A 24,064-nucleotide genomic window follows, 5' to 3' on the forward strand; every position below is an offset into this window, starting at 1 on the left:
TCACTTTTTTAAAAAGCCGTTTCTTTGTGGAAACAAAGTCAGTTTTTTAGATTCTCCTTACCTTTAGATGGACATACATGGAAGTTGTCATTGTGTTTACCTGACTTGAGGAGATTGGGAAGTACAGCCTCATTGTTAAGGCTTTATTAACCTTACCATTTCAATCCAGTTGCTCTGATAGATTTCACATTCTGAGGCTTAAAAAGGTGAAGAAAAAAAGTCTTTGGTTCTGCTCTGTTTTAGTCAGTTCAAGTACAGGGGACTTAAACTGTAAGAATGAAAACGCGTTGTGGGTCAGAGTAGGTGTGATGGGTCAAGAGCTGATCAGAATGTTTGCCTTTTCTGGCTTATTTATTTTTCAAGTATTTATTGAGCACCTGTTATGTTGGTTGTGTTAGGCACTTGGAAATGTAGCATGGCTTTGTTTTAAGCATTACAGTTTTCTTGGATTTGGGCCAATAGCATAATATTTCAAATTTCAGCCTCCTGGCCTAAGAAAGGAATGCATTCTGGGTCAATCAAAAAACTCTTTCTAATCTTAAAGATGTGTAAAAGATAAGGTCCCCTTTGTAATCTTTCAGCTCCTTCTAGAAAATAGCAATCCTGTTAGAAGTTTTTAAACATCTTTCCCTGTGTTCTTTTATGGTTCTCATAGCAGTTCTTGTAGGATATTAAATGCATTTCCACCCCTTCCAAGTCCTTGCTTTTCCACATTTGTTCTACTTCTGTTTTTTACTGATTATACTATCCAACACTTCAATTATTTTATTGTTCTTTAGCGACTCCTTTCCACATTTCCTCAGAGTTCTAAAAATGAGCACCTATCAAATGTCTGTAGTTGTGGGGCTCCCCCGACCCAGAAACCTTGGAAAATTAAATATGGAAGTTACACCTTCTGATTCTTGGTTGTTGATTCCTGTTACTCTAAATAACAGTATTTAAAGTATTTTATTATGAATATGATTCATTTTAATAAAGTATCTTATATGTTCTCAGATACATTTTAGTCTCAAAGATTTGAATTTTCTATGTTAAGGATTAACATAATTCTTTTTCTTTTTGAGTTGCTTTTATTTACTTTCATTTCTTTTTGTCTTAGGGACTGTTTAGAAATCAGTGAGAATCCATAGTATTTTAATTGTGAAGTTCATTGTGATACTGGGAAAAACTTTTAAGGAACTAGGGAATGATGTGTTTAGGAAAGTTAGTACTTTTTAGGAAGATTTTGTGTTTTAGGTAGATAATGAATACTGTAAAATTTACATATAACAGTGTAGACTGGATTTTCCATCTTATCCATGTCTTTGGGATTCTTTTTTTTAGTTCCTAATATTTTTTTGCTCCCTACACAGGTATGTGCCATTCACTACCCTACTATGTTGTATTAAGAATGTGAGAGTAGGAAAGACTCCTCTAAAATCAAAGTTCTTTTGGGAGTGTGAAGGATCAAAGAATTGTTACTTGCCCATTTCACTGTCATGCATATCAGGCAACCTCATTTTGAGAAGAAGGTTTTTAAGCAACATTGATTTTAAGCAAATTGGTATACAGTTCTTCACCTGAAGATATTTTTGTTCACTTGAAATATTTCTCATAAGTTATATGTAAATAATATTTCAAAATCATTTAAAATCATATCATTTTCCATTTATAGGAATCCTACTGTGAGCTATTTTATGGAGTAATTCTTTTCTCTAATGTACCATTGGTTTCTTTTCAAATTCTTACTTGCTAGATTTGCAAGTCGTTCACATAAATTTAGAACTCTTTTTTGAGAGAATGCCAGAAAAGTAATTGAGGTCCTGGCCCTGCCATGTTGGAATCTTAACATTTCCTTTTATTTCCTTTAGGTCTTTGTGCTATGGAAGTGCTTCCTCTTGCACTACCTTCTCCACCTCGTCAGTTATCAGAATCAGAAAAAAACCGGATGGAGGACCAGGAGGAAAATACTTTAAGAGAGCTGCGGTTGTTTCTCAGGGATGTAACCAAGAGGCTGGCCACGGATAAACGTTTTAACATCTTCAGCAAACCGGTGGATATTGAAGAGGTCTTGTTTCAGTAGTGTGCAAACAGTGAAGTTGAACTGGCTAAAAGAAAAAAATATTGACATCTTTTTTTGGAAGGAAAAAAAGCAAAGGCATGGATGAATATTACCCCTAGCCTGTAAAATTTTAATCCATGTGATAACTACCACTGTCATCAGCAAACATCTGGTGACTTTTGGATGAAATTAGTGACCAATTTGTATGTCCTCTTATTTAGTATTGATCTTTGTGATCTCTTACTCTTCAGTTTAAGAAGAGGATTAAAAGTTACTTCAGTGAAATGTCCATACTAGACTATTTTTATTCCAGGATAAATCTTGCTTTTAAAAGTATATTGGTGTTAACTAATCAATACCAATTAATTTTGGCATTTTCCAAATTATGTATAGTATAGTGAAAGAGGTGGCTAAGAAACCTGAAATATCTCTTTTGGAAATGCCTGTAATGAAGATGCTGTTTGAAGTTAAGCATATCTTGTTCAGCTAAAGTTATTTTTTCTTCAAGGATTTTCTCTGCTCCCAGTGGAAAATTTCTCACTTTCAATGTGTATTGTTTTGTGTCCTTGTGGGAGCATGGTTTGTGGTCATAAGAAATTTTCCATTTGGAATCTACTATAATACCGTAGTTAAAATTTGTTTGTTGTTTTTTGGTTTTTTTATCCTGGGATAATATAGCGTGTGGATGATGCAGCCTTTACTGGCCTTCTTCTTATAGTTCAGACTCCATGTTTGAACAGCTTTGGTGTTTTTAGTTTTGAGTTTCTTCTTCATCTTTTTTTTAATTTGAATTTTGAAATGATTCATAGTTCAATGTTGTGTACTTCTTGTGAAATCTGTGCTTTTGGGCCCGAGCAGATTCCTTTGGAATCATTACTTCATCTATGACTGGGAAGAATGAACTAGTGATGTTTTTTCCCCTCTGAAAATAGCTATTTTTCCCTCTTTGGAGGAGGAGGGGGACTGTCTATATTTTATTTGTGTATTTATCCAAAATACATAGTTTTAGCCATTTGATCCTTTTAACAGCCTCACAGACTCATTATTATTCTTAAGTTGCAGCTGAGGAAACTGAGGTTCGCAGGCAAGTGACATAGCCAAGACTCAAAGGTTTTTTGAAATTCAAAGCCTGCATTCTTTCCATTATATCATAGCTACCTTAAATTTTCTACTGAAATGACAAGAATTGCTAATTTGCTTTCACAGTTAATACATAACATTTTATACTTGTGGAACTTTTTTCTCCCTCTCTACAGAGTGTTTTCAGATAAGTGAAAATTTTGAGCCCACTTTAAGGATTAGTTTAGATGTTTATTTTTATTTCAAATTGGATATGGGCTCTGACACTTAATTGATAAGGGCTTGATTGAAAGTCAACCTCCTGCACTAAATCAGTTTTGCCTTTCCCCCAGAGAACTCTCTTTCTTTCTGACCAGAAGAGATGATCAGATTTCACATGTCACGTGTGATAAAGTAAAAAGTTTTATAAATGATGGTAAGGCAGTAGGAAGGGATAGAAAACTTGGTCAGAAAGAACTTTTATTCAAGGGTTATGTTTCTTATTTTCTCTTTTATTCTTTCTTACCTTCATTCTGCTACTGTTTTTTTGCTCTTGAAGTTGCAAAGATAGAGGTCTCTGTGAAATATTTGGGGAAAACAAGATAACATTTAAATAACCTAAAACATAAAAATTTATATTCAAATAATGAATTTGAAATGTTTAAAGACTATGAAATTCCAAAGCAGACTTCCAGAGAAAGCAAAAGTTTAGAATATAAATGTAGGACTTAAAATTAAATATTAGAAAGAAAATTTTATAATCTCTAGGTAGTATAAATTTTTATAGTGCTTTGTAGTAAATACACATTTTCTTTTTTTTAATTTTTTAATGTTTTTATTTATTTCTGAGAGAGAGAGAGACAGAGAGAGAGAGAGTGTGAGAGCAAGCAGAGGAGTGTCAGAGAGAGAGGGAGACACAAAATGTGAAGCAGGCTCCAGGCTCTCAGCTAGCTGTCAACACAGAGCCCGATGCGGGGCTCGAACCCATGAACCATGAGATCGTGACCTGAGCCGAAGTCAGACGCCCAACCAACTGAGCCACTCTGGCGTCCCTAAATAGACATTTTCCACATGTACTCAAGGCATGCCAAATGCTAGGGCAAAGAATCCAACTAATACCTTCTGAACTGTTGCTTGTCCATCATAACTTCATTACCTCCCCCATAAAGAGATTGACTGGCTTTTCGGCTCCTAGAAGTTAAATAATAAAACATGAACACACAATTACCTAAACATTTAAAATTGTGTATAAAATATGTATATATGTGTGTGTATGTGTATGTGAGTGTGTGTGTGTGTGTGTGTGTGAGAGAGAGAGAGAGAGAGAGAGAGAGAGAGTGTGTGTGTGTATTTGCAATGGAGAAAAAGTAGCCTTTAGTTTCAAAGAGCAGAAATTATCCTAGCTCCAGAATTTGGTCTTGGAGTAAGTGGTTGTTTCTAAGACTGATTACTTGATGTGAGATTTGCATTGGGGGAGGCAGTAGAGATAGGTTGATAAGAGATTTCTTAGTGGTCAAATGATATAAAACATTGGTCAAATAATAGTTCCTATTCTGAGTTATCTCTCAGAAAATCAGCACAATAGAATATATTCACTTGTGAATTTATTTATGATTAGGGAAGTTCAAGCAAATCTACTAGTTATGAAATCAATACTTATTTTTATTATATAATTGACTCAAAATGTTTGTAATGACTCCAAAGGAGCAGAAAACACTTTCCATGAAACAATCCATCCTGGAAAATTGAGAAAGAAAGTGGTTTTCATTTTTTTCTTTTTGTTATTGTTTTTGTTTTGTTTTGTTTAAAGATTTTAAAGAGATTTGCCAGAGAACTTTTCTAATAGTATGAAAATCTATGTTTCTTAATTTCCTTTAAAAAGTTTCTTGAAGTAATGTGTATTAATACTTTTTGGGTGCTTTTACCCATACATTCTCTTCTCAGGTATATACAAAGGCTTGGGGGCAAAAACAACTGACACAAATTGGTTTTATATTTCAAGATGAGAAACATTTCAGAGTTGATTTAGATATGACTTGAAACTCAACCTTTTCATGGAAAGTATGATTTTAAAGTAGTAACTTTAGTAGCATAAATTGCTCTACAATTTTATCCTTATTTGTAATTATTTTTTAGATACTTAGATTGAAATTTTAAATAATTTTATGGTTTTATTTTGTGTTTTTCTGAGTGGACCATGTGAAATAGCAGAAGTAATTTTCATTAAGATATCCTGTTTGTTTTAGGTTTCAGATTATCTTGAAGTAATCAAGGAACCAATGGATTTATCAACAGTAATAACTAAAATTGATAAGCATAATTACCTGACTGCTAAGGATTTTCTGAAAGATATTGACCTCATCTGTAGCAATGCTTTAGAGTACAATCCAGATAAGGACCCAGGAGGTAAGCATGCACTGGGCATGGTTCAATTTGGTGATCAATGAGAAGATATTTGAAAGTTTAAATACTAAAGCATGCCCATGTTTCTGATAGATAAATTGGTTTTAATGACATATTATTGTGTATAGAAACTTTTTTGAAGAGGAACTCATAATATGTTTAAATTAAATTAAATAATGGATTTAAATTAGAGGATTTTATTATTTTAGGTATTCTGTTCAGGGTTTAGTTTCTTCATTTACTTTTTACCTTTTGCACTTAGATTCTTGCTTTGCTCAGGTAGGGTGGAAAACTGGGTAAATGAGAATTTGATATAAAAAATTTTTTAAAGATCTGCTTAGATTTTTAAAGATATTTATTTAGATTCAAATTAGTTAACATACAGCGTAGTATTGGTTTCAGAAGTAGAACCCAGTGATTCATCATTTACATAGAACACCCAGTGCTAATCCCAGCAAGTGCCCTCCTTAATGCCCCGTCACAACTAGCCCATCCCCCCACTCACTTCCCTCCAGCAACCCTCAATTTGTTCTCTGTATTTAAGAGTCTCTTATGGTTTGCCTCCCTCTCTGTTTTTATCTTAATTTTCCTTCCAGAGTTTATTTGTTTAGTCTACATTACCATTGCTGATAAACACTGGGAATTCTAAATTGGTGCGAACTCATTATAGGATAAGTTTACATAGTAAAAGACCCCTTTAGGCAGACAGTATGTATTCTATAGATTGTGGATATTTTTAATGTAATTTTATTGTTTTGTTCCTAATCTATACTGAAGTCTGTAGTTTCAGCTCTTTGAGTGCCCTCCAGGGAGGATTGCCAGGAACATATCTGTAGTTAAACAAGATGAATTTACTGATTTGTTGTAACAAGGAAGAATATGTATCATGTAGAACCATATAGGATTTGAGCTTGTGTTAAGGGTTTTGGAGAGGATTTAAATAGGACTTTGCCTAGATTGGATGCTCTTAGAAGCATCAATAGGGGGTAATTTTGTGATTAGGTATTTTTAGAATCTGCAAGACAAGAAGAATGGGAGAAGGCCAAAACTGTGATGGGTAAAGAAGCAGTGGTCACTGATAATCTCCAAGATAGGATTATACTTAGTTATTTTTGTGGCTAGGACCATGTTCATGCTTTTGTCTGTGTTCAGATATGATTATGGAGTGCTCTTGTTTTTATCTTCATGGTCACAGAGTGGCCTTTTCTGATGCTGTGTTCTGTAAAATTGTTTATGTTTGATTTGAGTACACCGAGGCCTAGCTGATAGTGCCAGTCCAATTTCCAGCTGACAGGGGCTGTTATTCTCTTCCTCACCTTACTGACAATTCTGTTCTTCAACAGATGATACACATGAAAGATGTTTTTTATTTCTTACAAATGTATGTAAGTTTCAGTCATCTAAAGATATTTAGTATACAGTTTCTGCTTTGTTTCTGTATTTATGAACAGTAGTTTTTAGGCCATATATTAGAATGACCTGGATTTCTCATTTTCACATGAAATTAGGTATTTCTTACCTAAATTTAGAGCACAGTAAATCACACATCCTAATTCCAAGTTAAGAGGCAGAATGAAATTTTACATAGCTACACCTGGTATCTAACAGTTCTTAAGCTTTGTATTAGGACATTTGCCTCTTGCTAGTTTTTGTTTCTCTCGCCTCATTTTGAATTTTTATTATATATGTTGTATAGAAAGGTTTCTGAAGATTAAAAACAGATTATTAAAGTAACCTGTAATTCCATTATCTTGTGTTCTTTCTTTCTCTTACACAGATGTATTGTACATGTAATACATACATGCATAGTATCTACTAAAATGAGAACATAATTTTTATAAGCTTTGTCATTCATGTTGTATTTTGTGAAAAGCTTATGAGCCAATATATTTTTAAGACATTATTTTAATTACATAGATGTACTGTGATAGCCAATACCCTTTTGATGGACATACTAGATTTTTAGTTTTTTACTCTATTATAACACTGATGAATATCTTTGTAGCATAAATTTTATGAACATTCTTAACTATTTCATTAGAATGAATTTCTTAGTGAAATTTTTGAATCAAAGAATATATATCTCGTTTAAGCCTTTTAAACTGTATTGTTAAATTTTTCTCACAGTTTTTTTCTCTTTTACCAGCAGCATCAGGGTCACTGTTAGCCAGTATAACAATTTTATATGAATGAGAGAATCTCATTCTTCTGTGTAGATGGCAGCCTGCAGCAGGATCACAGTTTGGGTGGTGAGCAATGGGCTGGATGTCAGCTTCATTTGATTTCCTTGCTGGGGCCCTTGGTGAGGGTCCAGTCTGCACAAGTGTCTATAGTGGCATTGAGAAAAGAACGAGAGTACTTGAGTGCCTACGCTGTGGTTAGTTTTCAAGACAGAGAGGTTGCTGAAACTGCAGTAGGTAATAAGAGCTTGGGCTTTAGATTTATACCTAAGTGTTGGTCCCCATTTTGCGGTTTCCTAGTTCACTCCTAGTTCACAATTGAGTTGAGTCCTCTAAATTTTAGTATCCTTATCTGCAGAGTAGGGATAATTATGCTATTCTTCTCATTGAGATCGTTGTAAGGGTTAAATGAAAAAATGTATTAGGTTAAACCTTAAGAAACCATGATTTTCATATGGTTCAACCTAAATACTTTAAGCCCTTAGCATAGTGCCAGAGACATGGGAAGTGTTCCATAGAGGTTAGTAGTCGTATTTTTATTCTTGTTATCATCATTATTATTGAAATTCTGCTTTAATTTTTTTCATAATTGGTTGCATTAAGGGTACCATTTGCCACCTATTATATTCCCTGGAATACACTGAAAATTTAGTCTATTTTGGAAAAAATTTAAAGACTGATAGTAAAAAATAAGTATTTGAATGGTTAGAAAAAGTCAGTTTAGAAGTTTAATCCAGATTTCTTCCCCTCATGTTATTACTTAATTATAAACACATTGAAATAATACTGCTTTTAAGAAAGAAGCAATGGTTTTGGGTGCATAATAAGCTTTTCCTATCCAGTGCAGTTGTATAATCAAAGGATATGGCTCAGTGTCACAGAGTTGACATGGTACACTTGTAACTTTGTTTCTTCACTGTTTTAGATGCAAAAAGTGTGATATAATTTAAAAGCATCATTTTGGCTCTGTTCAGATTATTTCATATCTTTATGTTAAGAGGCCTGTTTTTTTCCTTAGCAGCAGAACTACTTGTTATGTATTAGGAAAACAACCTCGGGGTCTGTTGTGTAGCAAGTGGAAATTACGTGAATGTTGTATTACTTTTACAAGCTCCCATGAGTATTTGAAAGCTTACAGTGTTCTGTTTTGCAGAACCTTTGGCCATTTGGGAAAACAAAAAACTAGGATATACATAGAAGACAAAAGCCAGTATTCTGAAGGCTTTCAATGTTGCCTAAGTGTTTACCCAAATTCTCTCCCTTGAGGAGGATGTGGACAGAAATTGAATATGTTAGCCAGAAGAATTTCAACTTGTGGTGCTCAATGTAACTAGTATCAGATATTTGACCCTAATTATTATCTTACAGATATATGATATATATGTTTATTCCCCATTCTATGTCTTGTCTTGTGTCTCTTTTCTAGCCCTAAGTAACATTCACATATATTGTCATTTAGCTAATTTTGCTGAAATTTCAGCCCTAATCTTGAATCTTCTGAAAATCTTCCATTTTGTACCAGTTGCTTAGGAATAAAAGCTCACAGTTTCACTCTAGCTTTTGGATCCCTCTGTGGGCTCTGCTTTAGCCAAACTCATTCATATTCTCTATTAGTATTTATGAGTACCATGTACTAGTTACTGAGCTAGGTGCATAGAATACAAAGACAGCTGTGACAATCCTTGCCTCTTGTGGTAGAGACATACCACAAGATATACTCAGACATAATAAATGTTGAATAATTACTGTGTGGCAGATATATTATGCTCTGTGTTACGGTTTTAGTTTGCTGGAGCTTCCATAACAAAATGCTACAGGCTAGAGGTGGCTTAAAGAACAGAGATTAATTTTCTTAGAGTTCTAGAAGCTAGAAGTCCAAAATGAAAGTGTTAGCAGGTTTGGTCTCTCTTGACACTTCTCTCTGGCTTGCAGATGGCTACCTTCATTCTGTGTCCTCATGAGGCCTTTTCTCTTATGTGCATGCACCCCTGGTGTCTTTTGTCCAAATTTCCCCTTCTTATAAGGACACAGATCAGATTAGGACATATTCATGCAACCTTATTTTATCTTAATTACCTCTTTAAAGGTTCTACTTTATTTTATTTTTTAAGTTTATTTCTGTATTTTGAGAGAGGGAGAGGGTGAGAGAGAGAGAGCGAGTGAGCACAAGTGGGATAGGGGCTGTCAGTGCAGAGCCCAAAGTGTTAGTATGAGTTAACCTTTGGTGCACCCAGATAAAATGCAGACATAGAATAGTAGTTGTATATATGGTTCTAGAGGTTGGGAGACATTTGGGCAAGAAACATGGTTGGAGTCATCAGTGTATAGGAGTGGACGAGATCATGTAGGTAGTATATTTAATGAGAAGAGAGAGGAGTGTACTAGATCCTCCTGTAGGAAATATAGATCTCAATCTCAATGTAGGTTCTTGTCTTACTGTTGGAATTTAGGGTACCTTTGTTGAATGTATTGCCCCTGCTAGGAGTGTGGACATCTTTTTATTCTTTTTTTAAAATTATCATTATTTTTTTAAAAATTTCTGAGAGAGAGAGAGACAGAGTGAGCAGGGGAGGGTCAGAGAGAGAAGGAAACACAGAATCTGAAACAGGCTCCAGGCTCTGAGCTGGCTGTCAGCACAGAGCCGGACGCGGGGCTTGAAACCCACAAACCGTGAGATCGTGACCTGAGCCAAATTCAGATGCTCAACCGACTAAGCCACCCAGGCGCCCCCATCTTTTTATTCTTAAGCCAGTTTTATTGAGGTATCAGCTATATAGAGTACATTGTTAATTTTTTTAAATTTAATGTTTATTCATTTTTTTAAGAGAGAGAGAGAGAACAAGCTGGGGAGGGAAAGAGAGAGGGGGAGAGAGAGAGAATCCCAAGCTGCTCTGATAGCGCAGAGCCTGACGTGGGGCTTGAACTCACAAACTGTGAGATCATGACCTGAGCTGAAATCAAGAGTCGATGCTTAACCAACTGAGCCACCCAGGTGCCCCTATTTTAAATTTTTAAAAAGTGTTTTATTGATTTCTGAGAGAGAGAGAGAGAGAGAGAGAGAGACAGACAGACAGTGTGAGCAGGGGAGGGTCAGAGAGAGAGGGAGGTACAGAATCTGAAACAGGCTCCAGGCTCTGAGCTAGCTGTCAGCACAGATCTCACGAACTGTGAGATCATGACCTGAGTGGAAGTCGGACGCTTAACCGACTGAGCCACCCAGGCGCCCCTAGAGTACATTGTTTTAAAAACTGCATGTGTCTTTTAAAATCCCGCTTAGCCTTCAAGGATAAATGCTACGTTCATGAAAGATCTTGTTTGTTTGTTTTTGGTCCTTCTCATCATAAGTAATCCTTTCATTTTGGAATCATAGCACTATGTAACTCTTCTGAGACATTTAATACCCATCCCTTTACTCCACTCCCATGCCGTGAGGTAGTTACTTGCTTATATATCTTTATCCTTTGTTTTAGACTCTAAGTTGATAGGGAACAGGATCTGTATAGGCACCTTATGGAGCATGTTCTTAGCAAATGTGGCCAGTCAGAAAATTTCACCAATTGTTCTCTTGTTAGCTACTAATTGAAGGAGTTTCAGATTAGATAGAAATTATAAAATGGAGACATGATAACAATGCAGATATGAGCTAGTAAATATATAACATTTCTTACTTATGAAGTAGTTTGGGATGAAAAAAATCATCCCATTAAAAATTAATTTTTCTTAAAATCTTACTAATCTTTCTTAATTTTATTGAAAAAACAAAAACCCAGCGAATATACTTCTGTTTGCCAAAATACAAAAGAAACACTGACACATTGATAATAGTTATCACTTTCTTAAACGCAGTGATTTTGTTAATTTTATAGATACTCATCAATTTGTCCTAATAACCATTACTTTTTATTGAAGGCAAATGTAGGTGTGATATCTTTATTTATAGGTATAAGGGCATTGGGGCTCAGAGGTTATGTAATTTGTATGCAAACTCACAAATGTTATATGGCACAACTGAGTGGATTGAGTTCTGTCTTTAAAGCTAATGTATGTAGTTTTTGCTGTGCTTATGTTACTTTCAAATTATGTTACCTGGATTTGGAGAATCTTAAGATCATAAAGTACAAGACAAATTGGTAAATATGTGGCTTATACTCGAGCACAGTTGTAAAGCAAGAATTTTAAGTCTGATGTCCATGAGAGAGTCTCTGAACAGCTACATTCAAAATTGAATACCTGTATAATTTTCACTTTCATCACATACTTATAAGGGCCTAAGATGACCCCCCCACATCTCCAAAAAGGTGAAGATCGAAGACATGATATCTCTTCTAGTTTTAGTATTCTGTAAGCTTATGATTCTTTGCTGTGTATAAACAAAGACACAGCTCTAAGACAAAAATGATTAAAAATAATTATAATGCTAGGCACACAAAAAATATTGTTTCCTCCTCCAATGCAGATGCTGTTTAGAATAAATTCCTTGTCCTTCAGACCATTGGAAATTTTTATGGAATTCTTTTTTTCATTCATTCATTCATTTCCTATTTAATTGGGAATGTGGGTGGGAGGCATACATTTAAAAAGACAAAAAGAAAGTTATTTTAGAGTGATAATATGCTAGATAGGTCACGGCTTTATATTTAATCTTACCTCTTTCTTAGCTTTTTTCAAGCTGAGGTAGAAAGTCATGGCAGAAAATTGTGGTATCCCCTGCACCACAAACATTGGGTTATGGGCTTGAAGGTATAGCCACTTCTAAGGATGTTTATTGTAGGTTTTTATGTGTAGTTGCTAAAATTTGAAGCAACTTAAAACTTCAGTTTTTAATAATGTTTATTCATTTTGAGGGGGGCCGGGGGAGAGAGAGAGAGAGAGAGAGAGAAAGAGAGAACCAACGCGCACGCTGTGGTGGGAGAGAAGCGGGACAGAGAGGATCCCAAGCAGACTCCGTGCTATCGACACAGAGCCCAGTGCAGGGCTCGACCTCCTGAACCATGAGGTCATAACCTGAGCAGAAATCACAAATTGGACTCTTAACTGACTAAGCTAACCAGGCACCCCACAACTTAAAACTTCTAACAGTAGAGCAATAATTTTGAAAAATTAAGATACATCCTAATTTGGATTTTTACGCAGCTTTTATAGTTTGGTTCTCAATATTTGAAAGTTATCAGGAGACTTCTGATTTTGGCTGTGGCAGAGTAAAAGGGATTGAATTTACCCTGCTACCTGAAACAAAGAAAAAACTGAACAAAATGTATGAAAAACAAGTTTGAAGCCATTGGATATCAAGAAATGAAGGACAGTGATCTCCAAAAGATGAGAAACCAGAAGTTGAGCACTGTAGTTGCCTGGAGAGTTTCCAGACTGTAGTACAGGAAGGGCCCAGGTAGAGCCTGGAAGTTTACCTGAATTGAAGAGACAGAGCTGGAAATGTAAGGAGGTCACAGTAGGTAGAGTTCTCAGAGTAGAAAGCAAGATAGCTGCCCAGAGAGAGAGCAGTCTGGAGATCAGAAGAGCCTCCTTCAGCCTGCAGCTTAACACTGGTTGATGTGTACCCATGAGGAAAGGACCTGACACCACAGAAGGGGAATATTCCTTGAAGCTCACACAGGGCTAGCAGTAGTGCATCAAATAATTAGAGCTAAGAAACCAACAAGGAGATAACATGGGATCATAAATGAATACACATCCAAATGAAGTGAGAGAAAGAGGGAAAAGGGAAAAAGAGCATAGGGGACAAGTAGAAAATAAATAGCTACCTTACTAATAATCACATAAATCACGTTAAGAATAAACCGTCAAGAAAAAGAAAAAAGCGTAAACCATCTATTTTGGTCTCAGTAGCTTAATTTTTTTTGTGTCCCTTGCCTGAGGAGACATATCTAGAAAAATGTTGCTGTGGCCAACGTCAGGAAATTCCTCTCTGTGTTCTCTTCTAGGAATTTTATGGTTTTAGGTCTCACATTTAAGTCTTTAATCCATTTTGAGTTTATTCTTGTGTGTGATGTAAGAAAGTGGACCAGTTTCAAACTTGTGCACATAACTGTCCAGTTTTCCCAACACCATTTGTTGAAGAGACTCTCTTTTCCTCATGTATATTCTTGCCTCTTTTGTCATAGATTAATTAACTACATAAGCATGTATTTATTTCTGGGCTTTTTATTCTATTGTATTGATGTATATGTCTATTTTTGTGCTAGTACCAAACTGTTTTGATTCTTACAGCTTTGTAGCATATCTTGAAATCTGTCATTGTAATACCTCCAGCTTTGTTTTCCTTTCTCAGAGATTGCTTTGGCTATTGGGGGTCTTTTGTTGTTACATACACATTTTAGTATTATTCTAGTTTTGTGAAAAATGCTATTGGTGTTTTGATAGGGATAGGTTTTTTGTGTTGAATCTGTAGATTGCTTTGGGTAGTATAGACATTTTAACAATATTAATTATTTCAGTCTATGAGCATGGTTATCTTTCCATTTATTTGTATCACCTTCACTTTCTTTTATCACTGTTTTATAGTTTCCAGAGTAGGTCTTTCATTTCTTTGTTTAAGTTTATTTCTAGGCATTTTATTCTTTTTTGGTGTGATCAAAATGTATATTCTAAATATATATACTTTAATATATCTTTTCTATGCCATAATAGATCTAGTTTTTTAAAAAAGATTTAGTTAAGTACAGTATGTGAAATAATAAATTCAGATTACACAGTTGTTGTGGTCTTTGAGTCATAAATTTGTGAGACCTATATTCATTTATCTCCATATATTCATGATATCTCCTTTGGATATTTTTTTATGCATATCCAGACTAAACCTCTTAAACTCTTAATTTCTAACTTCTTTTCCTCCTTTTGTCTTTATTTATTCTCTAGTTTTTTTGCATCTTTGTGTTACTTTTCATTTTCCCATTTTTCATACAAGAAGCTAGAGAATTATCCTTGATACTTATCCTGTACTTCATCATCAAGTTGTGTCATTGAGAACATATTCAAATCTGTAATCTTCTCCTCTTCACTACCACCACCACCCTGGTTCAATTTGCTGTCCTCTCTCGCTAAAAAGAAAGAGCCTTCTTCTGTGCTGACTCCCAGCTCAGAGCCTGGAGCCTATTTCAGAGTCTGTGTCTCCCTCTCTCTCTGACCCTCCCCTGCTCACGCTGTCTCTCTCTCTCTCCTAGAAATAAATAAAAATATTTAAAAAAAAAGAGCCTTCTTGATTATATTCCCTAGTTTTATTCTTTTTTTTTTTTTTAATGTTTTATTTATTTCTCGGAGAGAGAGAGAGAGACAGTGTAAGCAGGGGAGGGTCAGAGAGAGAGGGAGTCACAGACTGAAACAGGCTCCAGGCTCTGAGCTGGCAGTCAGCACAGAGCCCGACATGGGGCTCGAACCCACGAACCGCGAGATCATGACCTAAGCGAAAGTCGGACGCTCAACCGACTAAGCCACCCAGGCACCCCTTCCCTCGTTTTATTCTTGACCCCTTCAATCCAGTTTCCAGATTATAGCTAGAGATGATCTTATGAAGATGTTCACTTAAATCATGATACTTCCCTGCTATGATCTTTTTGCTGTCTTTTTGTTGCTCTTAGAATAAAGTCTGAATCCTTTAAATATAAACAAGTTCCCAACCACAGAGGCTAATTTTTAGTTTTTTTGAAATCTCCAAGATCTTTTTGCTCCATAACTTTCTCCCATGGTATTTTCTGAACCTGTACTAGTTTTGCCACTACTCTTTCAGTGGCTTGCAATGCGTGCTTTTCAGTCTTAGCTTAAATGCCGCCTCTTCAGAGAGGCCTTTCCTGACTCATCCAGTCCAAATTGGCATCCACACCAAATACCTTGTGGGTTTTCACTGTAGCTATTCTTCGAGGTTTTGCGGTGTGAGGAAGGAGTGAGGGAAGTTTTTGTAAGTGTGTATGAGAGATTACTTGATTAATACCTCTTTCCTATACGAATCCAGAGAGTTCCTTGGCAGTGGAGACCTCTCTTGTTTGCTACCATGTAGCCATTACCTGGCTCAGTTCATGGTACAGTTGACAGTATTTATTAGATGAATATTTAGAGAAAATGTGTTGGAAAGAAATATACCAGTGTTGCCATTTAGTGTTGCATGTTGTAAGATTTCCACACTGAACTATTAGAACTTTTCTAATAAGAATAATTATAAATAGGGGTGCCTGGGTGTCTCAGCCGGTTGGGCGTCCGACTTCAGATCGGGTCATGATCTCTTGGTTCATGGGTTTGAGCCCCGCATCGGGCTCTGTGCTCACAGCTCTCCGAGCCTGGAGCCTGTCTTCAGATTCTGTGTCTCCGTCTCTCTCTGACCCTCCCCTGCTCATGTTGTCTCTATCTCTCTCTCAAAAATAAATAACACATTAAAAAAAAGAAAAATTATAAATAAAATGCCTATGCTTTTTGCCTTTACTAGGGGTGAAAAAGGAGCTCTTATTATGAGACGTGGGTTTTTAGTTCTTGATATTTTGTAAAATAAGTAGCCTTGATAATGTTTACTTGACTTTTAATACCTTGGAGCTGTATAGCTCTGTACCTTACTTTTAGGTTGTATTGTTCACAAATGATGGCTTCTGGGTTAGGGTAAAGCAGAAACTTAGTACAAATGTTAGGTATAATTCACCATAAAGGGTGTATGTATTTCTTGCCTAGATCTATCTATACTTTATTTACCATGTTGTCTTCTTTAGCTTAGAGTGTCTTGCTGTATTTTTCTCTTTCTGTCACATTTTTTTAATAGGTCGCCCTTACTTAGGATATATTACATTCTTCACAGTTTTGACTAGTTTTCACTAAATGGAGAAAATTAAGATTTTCTGAATTCTCAGTATCCATCTCTGGCGGTTGCTGGGTATATGGTGAATATCCTCCAAATCTCTTAAAGTTTCTATTTAAAGTCATACATGTTTGTTTTTTAAAATATAAAATGAAGCTTTGTGTCTTTGAGGTAATGCTTTGTTAAATAGGCTTATTAGTTCAGTTGATCCTGGCAATGTAGGTTTGAACTGTATGGGTCCACTTACCATGGACGTTTTTTAGTAACTGCAGTACAGGACTATAAATGTGTTTTCTGTTACAGTTTTCTTCACATTTCCTTTTCTCTAGCTTACTTTATTGTAAACCTACAGTGCCTGATACATATAACATACAGAATATGTGTTAATGTAAGACTTCTGGTCAGCATTCCACTGTCACGAGCAAGTGTTTTGGCAAATTCAGAGTGACACATGGATTTCCGGCTCTGTGGGGAGTTGGTGCCCTGACCCCCTGTGTTATTCAAGGGTTACCTGTACTTTGAAGTTCTAAAAATACAGCTCTCAGAAAATTATGAATGTGATTGAGTGGCTTATTACATTTATATTTTACTCATTTAAATGAACTTCTCACCCAGAAATGCTCTTTAGGATTTTATTTAAATGTTTGTGTGGTTTTGTTTTTCTTTTTAAAATGCCCTTTGTGAATGTGATTTCATTTACATGTGTAATAAATGGATACTGATGTTTTTAACAGATAAAATAATTAGGCACAGGGCTTGTACCCTGAAGGACACTGCTCATGCCATCATTGCAGCTGAATTGGATCCAGAATTCAATAAACTCTGTGAAGAAATTAAGGAAGCCAGAATAAAAAGAGGTAAGTTCTAGAAAGAAACTTGGCCACTGAAGACCAAGAGTCCTTGAATGAATGTTACTGTGTGGTGTCTCTTCAGCGTTGCTGGCAGTGTTAACATAATGCATCTTGAGGGCAGAGACTGTGTGATTTCTGATATTAATACGTGTCATCTAAATTCTCAAATATCTGTGTATTTTTAAGTTTGTTTTAAGTTTGTTTTGGGAGAGAGAACGTGCATGTGGGGCAGGGGAGAGAGAGAAGAGAGAACGGGAATCCCAAGCAACTCTGCACCAGCAGCACAGAGCCTGGTGGGGGGCTTGACCTCTGAACTGTGACATCATGACCTGAGCTGAAGTCACACACTTAACTGACTGACTGAGCCCTCAAAGATATTTTAATTTTACTTTTTGTGAAAGTTTTAGTGCAGCAATGCAAATTACAGGAATGGAGTTCAGTTAGTGAATTTTTTTTTTTTTTTTGCAGGAGTATTCATTTGTTAATTATTGACCTTTTTCATTCTTAAATTAAAAAAAATAAAAAAATTTTTTTTTATTCCTGGGGGGGAGAGAGAGAGAGAGAGAGAGAGAGAGAGAGAGAGAGNTTTTTTTAAGAGAGAGAGGATGCAAGTGAAAGTGAGCAAGAGGCAGAAAGGGGGAGAGAGAGAGAGAATCCCACAAAGGACAGAGAGAGAAGCAGGGCTCACCTGAATTGAGGCTCATGTTTTTACTCAAGGCAGGGCTCACGTTCACACGAAGTGGGGCTTGAGCTCACCCATGTGAGGCTCGAGCTCACCCGATGTAGGACTTGAACTCACAGAACTGTGAGATCATGGCCTGAGCCAAAGTCAGATGCTTAACTGACTGGGCCACCCAGGTGCCCTACTGATTTTTATTCTTAAAGGATTTAGATAGGTTTTCATATCTGTAGAGGGCTTACTTTTTAAAAGTTTTTAGAAATGCTGTTTTTGTTTTCCCCGTTGATGTTTATGTGCAGTTTTGTTAATATAAAAATAAACACAGGATTAACAAATGTGTTCTGTTCATTCAGTATAATCCTGTCCTTGAGGCACTCACACTTTAGTGGGAGACAGAGAGGAATGTAAAACAAATCAAGTACAATTGAGGTAGATGAACTGGCTGAAACATGGTGATGGCACAGAGGAGAGACCTCCTGTTAGGGATGGCAGCACTTTGTCCAGACCTTGGAGAATGGCTATAGGAGTGTGGTCTCTAGTGGAGCAGAAAAGGGAGCAGGGCCAGAGAAGGAGGAGGCGTTCCTATGCACAGTAGATAACAGCACGTGTAAAGGCACAGAGATGTGAAATAGCATGGTGTATTTGAAGAGCTGAAAACTGTTCGGTATTGCTGAAGCTGTACAAAATGGTGGGAAATAGAGCCCAAGAGATGAGCTGAGTCCAGGACATTGAAATTAAGAAGCTTTTTTTTTCTACTTCTTTAGGCCCTCCCTGGTCACCGAATCTTATAATATAGGGTCTGGACATCATAGCATGTGGCATTTTGTCTTTTTTTTGGGTCTCTCTTCCTTATTTGGAATTTAAGTGTTGTGAATGACCTGTTCATAGCCCTGCTGAAGTCCCTAGAACTCTGTCCTATAAATATTTGAATGAATCAATTGCAATGCTAAGGAGCTTAGACTTTTTCCTGTAGGTCAGTGTCTTTCAAAACGTATGTGCTTGATACCCACATCAACTTATTAGACTTAGTGAATTAGATTTTCTGACAGCAGTGAGGCTGAGAAATCTGCACTTCAACAAACTATTCCAGTGCTTTTTGTGTAGTTTGAGAATTCTTGCCATAGAATGTGTCTTTGAAATATGTAAGCTGTGGAATGAATTGGTAAATTGCTTAGGCAGCAGGAAAATAGCAAGGTCTCAATGTGGCAGGATAGGAAGATGAGAGACCAGTTAAAAAACTGTTGGAGCCAGTTTGGAAAACAGTTTGGCAGTTCCTAAAATATTAAGCATAACATTTACCATACAACCCAGTGATTCCACTCTTAGGAAACAACCCAAGAGAAATGAAAACATATGCTCATATAAAGACTATTCATAAGAGCTAAAAACTGGAAAGAACACAAATGTCCCATCAGCTGGTGAACGGGTAAGCAAATGGTATACGGATACTGCTCAGCCATAAAAAGGAACAAAGTACTGATACATGGTACAACATGAACTTCAGAAACGTTATCCTAAGTGAAAGAATCTAGTCACAAAAGACCACCTGTCGTGTGATTCCATTTATGTGAAACATTCACAAAAGACAAGTCCCTGGAGACAAAAAGTATATTAGTGGTGGCATGGGATAGTTACCTAAAATTGAATTGCTGTGGTGATTGCATAGCTCTGTAAGTTTACTAAAAATCATTTAACTGTATGCTTAAAATGAGTGATTTTTATGTTATGTAAATTGTACCTCAGTAAAGCTTTTGGAGGAAAAAACCTGCTGGAGTTGTGCAGAGTTTTAATTATTGAAGAGGCATTGTTAGGAAAGGAAAAGTCAAAATTGGCTGCCATATTACAGGTTTAATGACTTAGTAGATACTAATACTACCAATAGAGGTAGGGAATAACTTCATAGAGATAGGGATGAACAGGTTTTTTTGTGGAGATAGATAAACTAGTTATCTTTAATTTGACCTTTTTTTCCCTTAATTTTTAAAAATTTATTTTTGAGACAGAGAGAGGCAGAGCATGAGCGGGGAAAGGAGGGGGGCGGGTGACACAGAATCCGAAGCAGACTCCAGGCTCTGAGCTGTCAGCACAGAGCCTGATGCGGGGCTTGGATGCTTAACCAACTGAGCCACCCAGGTGCCCCTTAATTTGACCTATCTTTAGGATATCTTTTGATATCCAGTTGGAGATATCAAAGAAGCGGTTGGATATATGAGTCAGAAGCTCAAGACATGCTTGGAGTGAACATGTAGATTTGGGAATTATTATGAAGTGGTAGTAGAAGCTGAAGGCATGAATGATACTTTATGGTAGAAGGTATAGATCAGAGTGAGAAGATAAGGGATTCCAGAGATAACCCTGAGAAACATCAATATTTAAGGACCACCTAGAAGAAACAAGTCTAGTGAAGGAAATTGAGATGGTTACTCTTATGAAGATAATATAGGAAAACCAAACTTATTGCAGTGTGGTGTGACAGGCAGCTCACATCAGCTAACCCATTCATGTGAATGGGGTTTAATGGCTCAATAAATACTTACTACATTCTAAGATGGCAGAAATAATGACTTTTTGACAATGTATTATCATTGTCCTACAGTCATAAGAACGTGTGCCTTTGCAAATTAAACTGAGTAAACATAGGGTTCCTTTAAGGATTAAGTGGTAAGCTTGGCCTGCTGGGTTATTTTGTTATGATTTTATACCTAGTTTCTTTCCCATCTTGAAACAAATGATGTTTTTTTCATCCAAATTACAAACTGTCCAGGTGTATTTAATTACTAAAACTTAGTTCTATATTTCAAACTTTATTTATTTATATATTTTTACCTTGTGGGTTTATGTAGCTGGGAATATTTAAATAGGTGTTGCTTATCTTCTGCCTGCAGGCTTATCGGTAACAGCAGAACAAATAAATCTTCATGGCACTGGAGCTCGGAAGACAGAAACTAGAGTTGAAGAGGCATTTCGGCATAAACAAAGAAATCCATTGGATGTCTGGCACAACTCTGCAAATAAATGTGCATGTGAGTGTTTGAGGAGACCCTGTTATCCGCTAGTGGGGACAGCTGAGAAGGATGCAGATTTGTTAGGAATTAGGGACACAAACCGGGTGCTGTTGTTTTCCCACACGTCTTTTTCATCTTCTCTCTGTTCAGAGGTGAAGAGCTTGTGGGGTCAGATGCTGGATGAGGAGTATGCTTCTCTCACTGTATTTCCTCTTTTTTATCTATATTCAGTACGTGCTGCTGTTCATTGAACTAGGTTTGAATGTTTTCAGTTTTAAACTTTAGATTTTGGGTAGAGATGTGGAGCCAACAGGCTTTTTCATCCACCTCTGCCTCCAATCCTAACCTCTTGCTCTGCAATATACCAGATGTTCTGTTTATGGTGGAAATGGAAACTTTGACTTAAGGGAGTGGCTGACAGTAGGAAGTTCATTTTTCTGGGAGAGTTATCTTGTGTTCAGTGTGAAAAATGTGTACAGCCCTTTTAATCTAGTTTTGTTTAAGTGAGATGCACTTAGGGAAGATTTAGTGTTCTTAAGTTTTCGTCACTTTTCTTCATTCATGGTAATTTATAAGGTTTCTGAAAGACCAATGTTAACGAACACAGCATCTTCCTAATATGGCCCCTATGTTTCACTGAGGATAGCCATCCTTGGAAGATATATGCTGTTCTGGTATAAAAGTGTTGAAACGGTCAATAAAGCTGGCCATAATATGTTCTTTTTCCAGTGACATTGAATTTGAATTAATGAACCATACTCATTGTTTTAGCTTTTCTTTTTGTGATAAGTGGCATTCATATGTGAGAAATTTTGAAGGACTTAGTAGTATATTTGGTTCCATGAAACTGATTAAAGCTATTTGGTGTAGTTGTATCTTGGATCATGATCTGGATTATAGAACATAGCAGTCTAATTTAAACTTTAATGCCCTATACATTCTCTATATCTGATACAAATATTTACTAACTAAAACCCACTGAAAATTGTCTATAAGCAGTTTAAGTTCCTTTAAACATTAAAATGTTATTTTAATCTACAAATGTGAGTTTTGTTTTCTCTTACCAGTAGATGGCATATGTGACTCATCATTTGTCTGTTTTACATTAATTTACTTGAATTATAAATCCAAATATCCCTAAGGGAGAGTTGCTTTCCTGACGTCTTAGTTTTGAAAACAAGCTCAGAGGGGCTATAAAAATGGACTCTAAAGATTGTGTCCCTTCATTGTTTTTCACACAAATCGCCCCATGAAAGGAAGTGGTATGTTAAAGATTAGTTCCATAAATGTATATACCACCATATGCCAGGTGCTGTGGAGATGCAGCGGTGCCTAAAACAAGAATTCCCTGTTCCTGTGGAGCTTATATGATCAATTTCTCTTATTTTACCAAAATCATACTAACCATTAGAAATAATTATATAAGGAGGGGAAAAATAATTTCTATCTTGACATTCTCCCAAGTGAGAACATTTTCTTCGTTGGTAGCTGGGATGAAAGTGTTAGAAATAAACTTGCTTCAGTAGGCCTTCTAAGCCTTTGCTTAGTGTACTATAGATCAAATAATTGAGCTGGCTCTTGATTGAGCAGAGTTGAGCTGCTTCTTGTTCTAGAGTTCTATAGCTCTAGTTCTATAGTGAGGAAAGAAAAAGGGAACCTCTTGTACTTTTGGTTGCATGTTTGGAGAATAAGTGAGGTCACAATGTCAGGAGTGACTTGTCAGGTAGTAAAAACCTAATAGCTCCACCTTTTAGAGAAAGAACAAGCTGAATTTTTTCCCCATTTTTAATGTGTACTGGATTAGTTTTTCATATAGTTAGTAGAATGCTTACAGATGCCCATCACTTTAGCTTATGTACAGTTTTTAACAGTAAACTAATAAATTCTCCAGTTACCCTGTAACTGTAAATTATAAAAAACAGAAACTAGTAGGGGGAAAAGAAATGGAGAGATGATTCAAATGACGTTATGGTTTTGAAGGAAAATATATATTTTTAACCAAATGACTAAATAACTTGAATTTTGGAAATAATTTCAGCAATCTTTAGTGGATTTATTCTTAGATAAGAAAGAAGAGTAATATTTATAACAACATTTGTCCATTTCCTGTGAATACCTTGGTGTCTTTACATACAGACTCAGTATGGATTAAAAATGAAAGGATAAAAAAGTATGTAAACACATATTTGGGGAATTAAAGATTCCTGGGCCTATTGTTAGCTGGAAGTACTCATAAAGCTTTTGATGGTTTCTAGCATCTAAAGATAAATACAGTCTTTTCAATTTTTGTGGGTCGGTCTTTTCATATAACTGACTAAATAGTTGTTTTTAGTGTTTTGTTAATGTTGTTGCTACCTTGATAGCAGAGGGCTTAATTTTTTTCCGTATTTTAAAATAACAACCGTGTAACCAGTTAATCCTCTTTGATGAACCATTTGTAGTAGAGGAGACTAACAGTTGGCTAACCAGATTGTCTCTATAACCTTTATAGGGTTTTTGTCCATGACTGTGCTTACTGTGGGGATTCCTTCTTCTGGAAGAACCATGCAATAGATGGTTCTTTGTGGGATACTTGTAACTATTCTACCTTGATATACTGGATCATGTGTTCGTTTTCTCTCATGGTTTAGGAGCTTTTGGGTGATGCTGGGAAGCATTCACCTTCCTGGTGGAAATCCAGGGCTATGTCCCCAGACTTTCTAGGCAGCCTGGCCTGGTAATGTAATTTCTGAAATGTACATAATAGATGCATGGCCCCTGGATGTTAGGAATTAGGAATAGTTATAATTGTAAGATAACAGAAAAAAATTAATGCTGGGTAAACTCATACAAGAAATAAATTTTTAAAAATTTCATCAGGAAAAAAACTCTTTATTCTGCAGAGTTCATCTCTGACTTCATATTCATTCTACTTGTAAGTTTTGGGGAGTAGTCAGCATGGATTTCTTTTTTTTTTCCCCCAATATTTTGTTTATTTTTTTTTACAAATAGTTTATTGTCAAGTTGGTTTCCATATAACAACCAGTGCTCATCCCCAGAAGTGCCCTCCTCCATG

General features: G+C 36.1%; 1 protein-coding gene across 2 annotated transcripts in view; it reads left to right on the forward strand.

The window, feature by feature from the left end:
- Positions 1-24,064, forward strand: part of ATAD2B (ATPase family AAA domain containing 2B) — a 159,147-nt gene that overhangs the window by 128,333 nt on the left and 6,750 nt on the right. The window contains exons 21-24 of one of the 2 annotated variants that reach the window (XM_077774077.1): positions 1,851-2,047; positions 5,347-5,506; positions 17,209-17,331; positions 20,890-21,027. In XM_077774077.1, coding sequence (XP_077630203.1) covers positions 1,851-2,047; positions 5,347-5,506; positions 17,209-17,331; positions 20,890-21,027 — 618 coding nt within the window. The remainder of the gene's footprint in view (positions 1-1,850; positions 2,048-5,346; positions 5,507-17,208; positions 17,332-20,889; positions 21,028-24,064) is intronic. The other variant, XM_077774079.1, reaches the window with a different exon arrangement.

This window comes from Crocuta crocuta, unplaced genomic scaffold (genome assembly GCF_008692635.1).
Source record: "Crocuta crocuta isolate KB4526 unplaced genomic scaffold, BGI_CrCroc_1.0 scaffold246, whole genome shotgun sequence".
NCBI lineage: Eukaryota > Metazoa > Chordata > Mammalia > Carnivora > Hyaenidae > Crocuta > Crocuta crocuta.